Source organism: Buceros rhinoceros, unplaced genomic scaffold, assembly GCF_000710305.1.
Source record: "Buceros rhinoceros silvestris isolate BGI_N320 unplaced genomic scaffold, ASM71030v1 scaffold13019, whole genome shotgun sequence".
NCBI lineage: Eukaryota > Metazoa > Chordata > Aves > Bucerotiformes > Bucerotidae > Buceros > Buceros rhinoceros.
In genome coordinates this window covers 66347-77884 of record NW_010433350.1, presented here as the reverse complement: position 1 = coordinate 77884, position 11538 = coordinate 66347, and the positions used below count along the sequence as shown (strand labels likewise).

Sequence of the window (11538 nt, the reverse complement as noted above, 5' to 3'; positions counted from 1 at the left end):
TTCCTGCTTCAGTGCTTTGAAAATTGGGGAGCAGGGAAGTTCAGTCTTTGCAGGAAGTTTTTTAGCTAGCTGCAGCCACCTTGGCATGCTCATGCATATTTTGTTCACACTGGTGAAGTGGAGAGAACACGTATGTTAATGTGCTTACAAAAACAGCTTCTTGGCCTTCAGAAGTGGAACTAGTTTTCTTAGAAAATTCTTTGCCCCTTTTATTGTATAGACAGACTCAAAAGAAATAGGCAGAGGTAAATTGATTGGTAGCTGGAAAAGACCCTGACCTTGAGTCAGTTAAGAACAAGAGCTCCAGCTCTGTGGGTTCCTTCACCCCGCATCCACTCTCCTTTGTCCTTTTCCTTCAGCATTTGATTTATCCAGGGAGAATCTAACAATCTGCCTGTCCTCTCCCAGCCAGTGCTCTGGGACTAGGCCTGAGCAGCGGGGTACTGATAGCAGTACCCTGTCCCCAGGAGCAAGCTGTCTCAGGCCAGGTCATCGAAGAGGCCATCCAGCAAGCTCTCAGCGAAGCCAGGTGAGAAGCAACCTAAGCCCTATCCTTTGCTCAGTCAGCAGTCTTGGGGAAGTGAGTGACTTCAGGGACACTGCTGCAGGGGCTGTAGCACAGCTTAGCCTTGGGCATGGGTGAGCCCACAACATACCTTCGGCCATAGTTTTATCTAACCTGAAGCTTGTTTACAGGACTTTTTATGGTATGTGGTTATGGAGATAAATTATCTTCTAGCAGCAGTGCTTCTTCTCTGATGATTTTCCAGCTCAGTCCTTCTCATCTGCAGGCATTTTCTTCACATTTGCAGGTCCAAAGGGATCATGGGCAAAGAACTGACCCCTTTTATGTTACAGAAGCTCAATGAATTAACTGATGGGAAATCGCTGGACTCCAGTATCCTTTTACTGGATGGGGGGGAAAAAATGTACTCCAGTGTACTTCATGTCTCTTCTGATAATGCTTGGTAAAAATGCTGTCACTATATTGACAGTCTAGCAAGGAGCAAACACTTCAGTATCTGCAAACAGATGGGAGCTTAGTGACTGTATCCTGCTTTTGCAGGAGCACCCTTACTGTCCTTATCCACTTTTGCATTAAAAATTGGAAGCCAGCACAGACAGCAGATGGTCCAGAGCCCAAACAGATCCCTCACATCTGATCCTGAGCTTGTGTGCTCCATGGTGGAGTCTCAGGACACTGTTGTCTGTGGTGGGGTTATACACTGGAAGGTACCTGGGCTTCCCAGAGCACTGCGCTGTATGTCACACTGCCTTGTCCAACTCTTCACGTGGGTGCAGAGTAAGAGAAACTTACAAGGAAAACACCCCTGGGTGAGCAGGAATCCTCATGCACAGGTAGAAGAAAAGCAGATCTACTGGCTGGGATGCTAGTGTAGGATCCGGAAGAGCCAGGTTCACACCAAGGTTCAGCTGCCAGCCCTCTGGGAGACCCGGTCAGTCAGGGCAGATTGGTAAATGCATTTTTGGATGTTAATTCTGTATGCAGCTACAAAGTCGGTCTTTCAAAGACTCTGATACTCCACTCCACGTGAAATTGCTAAAAGAAGTTGCTTATAGAGACTTGGCAAAAATCTCAGTAGGCATCTCTTTCTGGAAAAGCTGACCAAGATCCTCTGAGGTTTTTAGATGCTTGGCTCCAGTTTAAGCACTTCACCTTCTCTTTTCTCTATGAACCCTTTGCTTCTGTTCCTTATCTGTCAAATGGAGATGACAGGTTTCCTCTCCGTGGACACAGAGGGAAGAAGGTGAAAAAATTTAAAAGCTCAGGGTATTCATGCAGTATTGTAACCCAATATATGTGCCTCCAAAGGAATATGGTATAGGGGAATCAAATCTGTGAAGTCTCATGGTATGTATTTTCTGCTTTCTCCCACTAGACAGTTCCTACATAGGCAGGTCAATCTTGCTGGTATTTTTTCTTTCCCTCAAAGAAATGCCAAACAGACCTTGCTTTGATCCAGAACAATGCCAGAGTGGGCAGCTGCATTGCAGTGGCTCTGAGCAAACTACAGAAAGCCAGAAGGAAGGGGAACCTGCCTCAACAAGAGGACAAAACCTCACCTCAGCCAGTGAGTCCCCTGCTGCCCTCCATAGAATGCCTCTCTGCTGACAGCACAGGATAAATTTATATCTGTTCCCGAGAGTAAAAGGTGACTCAGCCAGATACCAGTCTTTCTGCTTCATGCTGGCAGACATTCTCTTTTTAGTGTTTTTTTATTCTTCTCAGATAAATATCCTCTCCTCCTCCCACTGTCCACATTTACAGGAAACAAACACTGACAGTGGCCTAATCCCATTGAATCTTAGACCATCAAATCCACTAAAACTTCAAGCACTTTTTCACCTTTTACTGTGCCCTTGTGTACAACTTCAACTGTAGTGCTTGCAGCGCCAGGGAACTTGTGACTACAGGACTAGACCTGGAAGAGGGCAGAGGCAGATATTTTGAGCTGCTGAGCCATACATGTTTTATAAGTATCTCTTTTTGTTGACCTCCTGCTCATGACTGCCAAAATTACAAGACATATAGAAGATTCTATTATAACCCTAATACTCGATTCACTATCTTGGATTTTGTGTATGGCACATAATTCATGGTAAATCTATTTCAGGTAGTCTTTAGAGAGCTGAAAATTTTCTGAAACCCATTTGCAATAGGATTTGTCAACATAAAAGAGGGCAGTGACTCCAGAGGCAATGACCTGGAATTTGATGCAATAAGATAAAACAACTGTATAACCCCAAAGAATCTGGAAACTTCCTGCTTGTGGAGCTGTACTGTTTTCTCTGGTTTTGTAGGGCAATAAGACTGTGATCTCTAAAGTGTCACTAGGTACAACAGTTTCTCCTGGGAGCTTGCAAGAAATGACTGCATTTTTCTGTTCACTTTTCTCCCTTTTTCTTTGCTTTTTTACACAGCAGTGGTTGAATGTTCTTGAAGTTGAGTATGTCAGAAATTGTCTCAAGAGAGATGGCTTCAAGGGCACTGATGTGACCAGACCCATGCGACTTCTTATATTACTCTATTACCACACAGAGAAACCACCAGCACCCATAAGACAGCAACATATAAAAGAGATTTCTGTTCTTTCTCATTGGGATTGTACAGACCCATGTCTAGCCATCCAAAATAAGCAGAGGCCTTCACACTGTAAATTAGATAGCTTTCAAGAGGGCAGGAAAAGTGACTAGGAACAGCAAAGATGACTTTGAAACTTTTTCCTCAAGTCTCGCCAATCACTTTTTACTTCTTTCTTCCCTATTAAAGGTGGTGATTGGAGGTATCAACGTTGACTTTATAGCCAAGGCGCAGAACCCTCTCATTCTGGTACTGTATCTATAGCAGTATTCTTAGCACCACTGTCATTTCCAGCTACTTTTACTTTTAGAGGATTGCCAAGCCAAAGTGGGGGTGAGGGGGAAGGTGGTATCCATGCATGATATACACGTCTGAATGCACGCACAAACCTAGTAGTGCTGCATATTTGGTATGTTGTCTATGTGGGCAATGGAGTGATACATACTTAGACCCACTCCCTTTCTGTGCTGAAAGTCACTATCCCTACCATTCAAGACAGGGCAGAGCAATGTATCATCCTTACAATCTCCACATAAGACTCTCGCCTCTACAGTCTGTGTTAAGGTGCCTTAGGACTATTCTTTGACGCTGTAAGTGCAAAGAGCTCTTTTAGCAGAAGATCTGCCCAGGGCAGTCTCGTAGCACATATGCATAGAAGCAATAGGTAAAGACCCTCACTGTGCTATGACAACCTCTGATTCAAGGGCAGACCCTATAGGGAGGAAATCCGCAGGTAAGAGCCAGCTCTGGCTGTCTGGTACTGTCTTAGCTATGGAAAGCAGCATGAATGGGAACAAGAATCTCCATGCAGAGTACCCACAGTGGTCTACTGACACAGTAACAGCTAAACAAGAGAGCCAATTTCCTCAGTCATAAAGGATTTGAGTCACAAAAAAAAAAAAAAAAAAAAAAAAAAAAAAAAAAAAAAAAAAAAAAAAAAAAAAAAAGATTGATTTAAAAAATTAGCACAGTTTAAATGTCATCAGACCCTCTCCATTTGATTTGACCAAGAAACCATGAAGAAGCTAAAGTAGAACAGACCTGGGACTTACCCATGCAAATGACAGCCATTTGCATGGCCTATACAATTTTTGTTGAGCTATATGAAGTACTACAGGTTGAGGTAGTGAAGCTTGCTCAGAAGCTGTTTTATGTCTCAAATTACTCTATGCTGATTGCTGAGGCAGGAAATTCCTGCCATCAGATGGGGCAGTCTGTGAAGACCTCTCAGTCAGATAGGCAAAGATGTGCCAGAGAAGGTGTCCTTAAGGAAATTGGCTACTAATAATACAGAGGCAGAGGCCAAATGGGATTATAATGGTCAAGGGCCACATGCTGTGGCATCAGCTGTGAAGGCTTGCAAAACCAAAAGTTTAACTGCTTCGGCAATGACCAAGCTGATAACATACATACCCCACACTCAGCTATCAGGACAAGGAGCTAAGCTGTGTCCAGGGGTGGGCAGCCATCCCTGAGTGTGTCAGACACTAGTGAAGATCTCTGTACCACCCACGGCATAGTGAAGGGCCAAGGACAGCTTTAGAGCCTACTGGGAACAGTTGATGGAAGAGAAGGAAAAAGAAGATTTTAATGTTGCGAGAAGCAGTGAGGCATTAGCTGCCCTTCTGTGCAGCAGCAAGTCCTGGAGCTGATGGTACATCATGGCAGCTACCCAAAGGCCAAGCTGCAGGAGGGTTTGGGAACTGACAGCCAAAAAGCTCCTGCTGAGAGCTGCTGTGGTTAGACACAGAGGAAAAGGCACTCTCAATAGCATTGCTTTATCTGGGCTTTTAAGAACAGATTTTTTTCAGAGCTCAGCATCCAGCAGGTCCCACCCTTATGCATGCTGGTTTTGTTGCAAAGCACTGATGTGCTACTCACACCTTATGCTGTCAAAGCAAGAAAGCAGCTGTATTCTGTGCTGGTTGCAATTCCCACTTGACTTACAAGGCTATCCAGATGCAAAGTGTTTTATAAGTAACTATCTGGCCTGCAGAGAAGGATGCACAGTCTTGCTCAGAGAAGGTGCTGGAAGAGGCATTACGGTTATAACTCTCTTGGGATACTCAGAAGCTGAGCAGAGTCTCATTTTTACATTAGGAATTCAAAAGTCTTAGGGCATGGAAGAAGGTCTCAGAGACTCTCTCAATTCTCTGAAACATTGCCAGAAAGTATCAGCCCAGTCTTTCATCTCGGCTAGCCCCACCTGAACACAATGTGGAAGAGATGATACCCAAGTACTGCTCAGATTTAGAGTAGCCAGCTGAGCTGGCAAGGTGCAAGGAGAGCGAGTCATTTATTTTTCTTCAAAAGCAGGCTGCTAGTTTCTTTCTCACTGCACCCACCTGCTATTTTAAAGAGAGATTTAGCATCTTCATTTCTTTTAGGACTTGGGGGAATTGTACAACAGCAGAGGTCACCCACAGCTGGGTCCCTGGTGGGAGGCTGGTACATCTGCTGTTAGGGCAAGGCTTTTAAAAAACCTGAAACTCTGCCTTTGGGATTGGCGGGGGACTAAAAGAGAAGATCAGCATGCCAGACAATGAAAGGAGCTCATGAGTATTTTCAACATTCCTGCAGTTTTGAAAAATAGAGAGTGGAACTGCATAAAATAGAGCTTGTGCTCATTACTGATGTCAGTTAGTACCCTCTTTTAATATTGAAATAGGGGCGAGTGCTCAAAGCTACATCGTTTGCCATGCCTTCCTTTTTACTTTGGAGTGATGTGGGGTTTTTTTTTTGTTTGTGTTGGTTTTTTCTCCTTGGCTGCCTCTAGTATGGATAGTGAGCTTCAGAATTAAAATAGCCAAGCTCAGTGCTTTTGAAGTATGCAACACTCAACAGGAGACAATTGCAGATGGAAATAGCCTCATTCCTGGCAGTACCAGTGGCAATTCCCAGGAATCATGAGCAAATGGAACAGAGAAGCATTTAGGTTAATAAGGAGTGACAAGTAGTGGAAAGATGGACAGAGGCCATAGGTTGCTTATGTACAGGCAATTCTGCTCAGGTGGTCTGAGGAGTTCATGGCTCAGAGAACTGCCAGACTAAAAAGCAAAGGCATCAAGAATTAGTACCAAGTCTTACAGACTATAGAACTGGGGAGAGTCAGGGCAAAATCAGCGCAGAGGTCAGAAGAGGGTAATAAAAGAGCATACTCAGATGGGAGAGGAACCTCTTACAGTTGAAGGGCTGCATGCAGAAGAAAGCGTCGTATGCAAAGGATAGATGTACAGCTTTGCACAAGAGAAGGAGGGGGTCCTTGGGGAGCTTCCATATATGAATTTTGAGAACTCCCAAGAACAGTGATGGGTTGGAGGCAAAATACTGTGAGATGGGAATACATTTACTTGTTTAGGACTGATAGTGGTGTTTAGGATTGATAGTGACGTTTAGGAGCAAGAAAAATGTGCATATGCAGGGGTATTCTGGTGCACCTGGACTCACATGGGGCAGAGAGAGTCTGGACCAGGAGCTGCTGCATGCATACACTTCAGCACTTGCCACCCAAATGCTCAGCATACACTTGAAAGCCCTGAATTCTCCAGAACTGTGAAGATCATTATGACCACCAGTGTCAAGCTGTCTTCAGAAATGGAATGTGTATTTCAGGATTTTATGAAGCAAGAGTTTTAAAACCATTTGATAGTCAGATGGAGCCCAAATTGATCTGAGCACTCACTAATGTAATTCTTCTGGCAGAAGAATTAGCAGGAGGAGGAGATGGGTGAGAAATTGCCTGTGTTCTGAAAATTTGGTTGTTTGTGACAGATGGACAGATGAGTGGAAGGAACAGACAAGAGAAAAGAGAAGTTGATAACCGCACAGGTGAAGAAGAAGAAGGGTATTTTTGATGAGGGAGATGTTTGGGGAGAGAGGGATGAGTGAAAAAGTATTCAGACACTGAAACAGATCCTTCTGTGAGTAAAGTACAGAGGCAATACAGGCAAAGGTAACAAATCTCATTTTGCCTTCAAAGATGAACATAAATAAATAAAAGCCAAACCCTGAAATTTCTAAAGGATGGAGCTTAGTGGCCTGGAAGGTAGCTGCACAGCCCATCAGGTCTAAGTCAACAGCTCTGGAGTCCTAGTGCTTTTCCGAGTGGGTAAATTCAGAGTGCTACTCATATCGACTGAAACACTTGTTAGCGTCGTTCTCAGAGGTCTAACAAGTAAGACCAAAATAGCAATGTATAGGAGATCAAGTGGATCTCCCTGCTCCAAGGAAGCAGGCCTCTGTCATCAAGGCTGTAGCCTCTAGATATCTGCAGAAGTTTGTATTGCCCTCAATCTGGTAGCTAGATGCCTTCTGCTCCCTCTAATTGCTGACCTATGTTTCAGCAACATCAACTTCACATGTTGATGGAGACATAGCATCTACGCCAAGCATCCCTCCCAGTTTTGCCAATTAACAATTTATTCTTCCAGGGCGGTGGGCAAACAAATGCTGGAAGAGTAAGACGAACCTTTGGCGGCGTTGGAAGAAACTTGGCAGGTGCCTAGTGCTTGGGTTTGCCTGTGGGTGCATGCCAGCTGTGATTCGTCCTTTGGTACTCCTTCAACAGCAGGAGCTCTTGAATGCTGTTAAGATCTGGGACACATTAGGCAATATACCAGTGGGCAGACTGCCTGGAAAAGGCACGGGCCATTCCAAGAAATAAGAGGGGAGGGAATTGGCATGAGGAAAAGAAAGACCCACAAATATGAAGTTAACTAGCATATAGCACAGTGACCCCAAATCAGACTTGCATAAGCATCAGCCTTCTCCAATGACAACTGAAGAGCATGGCCCTCAGCATTGAATCAATGCCAGATTATAGTCACAATAGAAGTATGGCTTGAGCAAGAATTGGAAAGCAATAAGCTTATTCAAAGATGATCATCCACGCACCACAGACAAGAGGAACTGAGGGGCAGGAATTACGGTAGAGGAGAAAGGGCTATGGCTGATGGCAACGGGAGGGGATCACGCTGTACCTGACAAGCAGCAGTAGACCTGTGTTCTGGTATTGAAATCAGCAGGGGCAGATTACAAAATGGTTTGGGCATTATTCTGGCTATTTGACCTTTCCTAAATCTTCCTAACACAAATCTATTATCACTTCAGATCACAAATAGAGAAAATTGAGGGGGGAAAAAAATGCCATCTATGCCACCCATTGAGATATAATTTGTGGTAACTGGAAGTGAGAGGAGGAAGGGTTTCCTGTGAATCCACTCAGATTCAGTGGTTCCAGTTAGATGGCATGGTGGGAACAGCAGCGTGGCAAGGCCAGCAGCAGGAAAATCCATGCACAGAAGTAATGTGGGAAAGCCTAAGGGCCTCTGATGATAAAGGAGATGACGCCAGGGAAGTGCCGAAGTTTCTTCCCCCTTCTTCTCTTTTCCTCCAAATTTTCCAAAAAATCCAGGGATTCAGAGTGCTGGTGCAGCAGACAGATGCAGATCATCCTGCTCAACTCCCACCACTCATTTGCAGCAGCTGTGGCTAAATTTCATTTTGAGTGTCTTGTTCTAGACAAGGATTGATGGGCATTAAAGTTTTCCAGGAGAGGGCTTTCACACAGTCACTCATCCTGCACAGACTGTCACTGTATTCACAGTGCTGTGATGGATTTATTAATATCTTTTGTTTCTATTTTCTTCTTTAGACTGCTTAAGCCGGCTTGGACAGACTCCTCTTTTTTTATCAGCCGTGGGGAAGGATGAACATTCAGAGTCCATTCTGCACTACTGTCACCACATGGTACGTTGCACAGTAGTGGCAGCTGAGAAGCATGGAAGTGATGATGTTACATAAAGGGAAAAGTCTTCTCAACCCTGGTGGATTTACAAGCCACCTTCCCTCACGCTAAGATTAGAAAAAATTCCATGCTCCTTTAGTTACAACTAGAAGGCAACGAACCACCCCCAAGAGTCTGAACCATGGGGTCTGAATTCAGCTTGAAGGAGAGAGGGAGGTAAATTAGGAGGAAACATGAAAAATTCTGTTAAGGCCTAAGAACTGCCAAAAATATGTGAACCCTGACCCTGAGGATAGTCAAAACAATGCCAAAATCAGCCTGGTTTGGGTAAAGCCTAGGACAGGAACTAAGGGTACAGACTGGACAGCTCCCAGGTTCAGAGGAATAGGGTCCTCCACATAGCTGCAGTCACCTGTAACTGTGCACTGGAGGAATATCTGACTTAAGCAGCAGCTCATCTACCGAGGTCAGGGAGCCAGGAGCAGCAGGAGCAGAGCATCACCACCCCAGCAGGGAGCAGAGAAAGTCAGGAAAGCAGCCCTAACCTAGGGCACCTCCATAGTGAAGAGGCAGGGCTGAAGACTAGCCAGGGGTGTGGGTGGAAGCCTCAGGTGAGGCTGGTCAGAGCTATTAAGACCTGTCAGTGTCCTCAGGGCCTGGTATCCAAACAGAGTAGGTGGGGCCTTCGTTCTGGGTACCTGAACAATTCAGCAAATGAAGCAATAAGAACATGAATTCTTTTTTGGCTTATAAAGGCTTCATCGCATCAGGTCTATAACCCCTCCTCTACCCAGCATAGCACAGTTTGTGCCATCAAAGTGAGAAGTTTCTCAGAGAAAGATGGACTAGCTTGCCAGCCACCAAGCAATCCTTGGTTGTAACAAAACACATTACCACCAGTGTTGGAGTAGACTCTTCCCTTAAAACTTCCAAATTCCCTGTGAACTACTGAGGCAGCTGCAATTCTCCATCCACATGTGTATTCCAGGAAATGCCCTGAGTTCTCTAAGCAGATCATTCACAAGACCTACAGAATAAGGACAGCTCATAGCTATGCATGTGACACTGCTTTGAAAATGGCTCCAAGGCTGCCCTCAAAATCAGGCTGTGCAGTCAGTGGGGTGGCTAACAACCACTAGCTGGAGCATGCCACCAAGACATGCCAGCATGTTGGCAGGCTATCAAAATGTCCTATAAGCTATGGGAATGGATGGCTGGAGCAGACAGGGCTGCAGCCACTCTTCTGTTACACCAGAGACACAAGCCATGGAACTGCATAGCAGAGACACGTCACTCTCATTTACTAAATGATATCTTTAACCTGTGGCATTTGTTGCATTTCAAATATTAAAAAATATTCAAATATTAAAAATATATTCAAATATTAAAAAATATCCATGTGCCAGCACTGTCTAGACTGATATACCTCTGAATGTTGCTTATCTCAAGGAAGAAGGAAAGTTGAAGGGAGAACAGCAAGCTGGGCTACCAATCAGGTGGGCACAGAGAAAGAATGATCCAAGTGTGGCAGGGAAGAGAAACATGCTCCATGTATAACTGTCTTCCCTGTTTTAGGAGAAACATGCTCCATGTATAACTGTCTTCCCTGTTTTAGGACATGAGCACCGTCCTTCACTTGGAGGGGAGGAGGACAGCCACTTACTGTGCTGTGATCACTAGTGCTGGGGAGCTCAGCATTGGCTTGGGAGACATGGACATCCACCACCAGATAACAGAGCAATATGTACGCATACCACCTGATTTGTAAGCTTTTTCTTAGGAGTGTGACAACAGGCAACAGGTGAAGCTGTACCAGGAGGGAGTGGGTGTGCAGAGGGAATGTGGGAAATCCTAAAGTTAACCCCAGACATCGGCCACTGAAATAGCAGTATGGCAAACTACCGTTGCTGCTGACCCAGATGGAGCTTCTATCTGTTTCTGCTCCATGGAGTATCAGCACTACTACCATCCACAATGTGAAGGCCAGAATCCTCTTCATTAACTAGTCCCAGCTAACCTATAATTTTTGACATCTTAAAGCCAGCAATAAATCCACTCCACCTGCAGAAATGGTATTTCTCCCTTTAGGGGAAAACAAAAATGTGGACAGAACACTGGCTAAAGCAAGTTTTCCTGTTCCGTCCCCTCCTCACCATCTCTGTCGTTTCTACATGCTGAGTTGTATCAACAGGCACTGCTGCTCAGCACATCCAAACCTTCAAAATGTCAGGGCTAATGGAAGCAGTGATTAAGGACTGATTCAGTGAAAGCCCCATCACTGCACCCCCCGCTTCCCTACTCATTCTTTTGTCAACAGAACAAAAGCCTGTTCTTCATGACTGACAGCGACATGGAAGTTAAGTGCAATTTACTTACCAGCGGGATCCCCATGAGGTGGAGACTTCCAAGGGAAAAATATGGTCATTGCTCCCACTCCATCCCCACCCTGCCTCTCCCAAGCCTTGGCAAAGAAAACCTTTACCTGACAGATTAATTCTCCTGAGCTTTATGAAAGTTGTGACCAGTGGAAACTCTGAACCAATCTTCCGCTGTAAAGTGCATTCTGGCAGCCCTTCTTTCCACCAGGATTAGCAGAGGCACAGAGGAGGTGCTGCACGAGTGCCTATAGCACTGGCCTGGCATCCAGGCAGTGGTCATGCAACCTCAGAGAGCCAAAGGAGGGAGTGGC

General features: G+C 45.0%; 1 protein-coding gene across 1 annotated transcript in view; it reads left to right on the top strand.

The window, feature by feature from the left end:
* Positions 1-11538, top strand: part of LOC104500431 (pseudouridine-metabolizing bifunctional protein C1861.05-like) — a 22840-nt gene that overhangs the window by 5192 nt on the left and 6110 nt on the right. The window contains exons 7-13 of the mRNA XM_010144076.1: positions 409-529; positions 813-898; positions 1969-2093; positions 3293-3352; positions 7534-7600; positions 8757-8851; positions 10465-10593. Coding sequence (XP_010142378.1) covers positions 409-529; positions 813-898; positions 1969-2093; positions 3293-3352; positions 7534-7600; positions 8757-8851; positions 10465-10593 — 683 coding nt within the window. The remainder of the gene's footprint in view (positions 1-408; positions 530-812; positions 899-1968; positions 2094-3292; positions 3353-7533; positions 7601-8756; positions 8852-10464; positions 10594-11538) is intronic.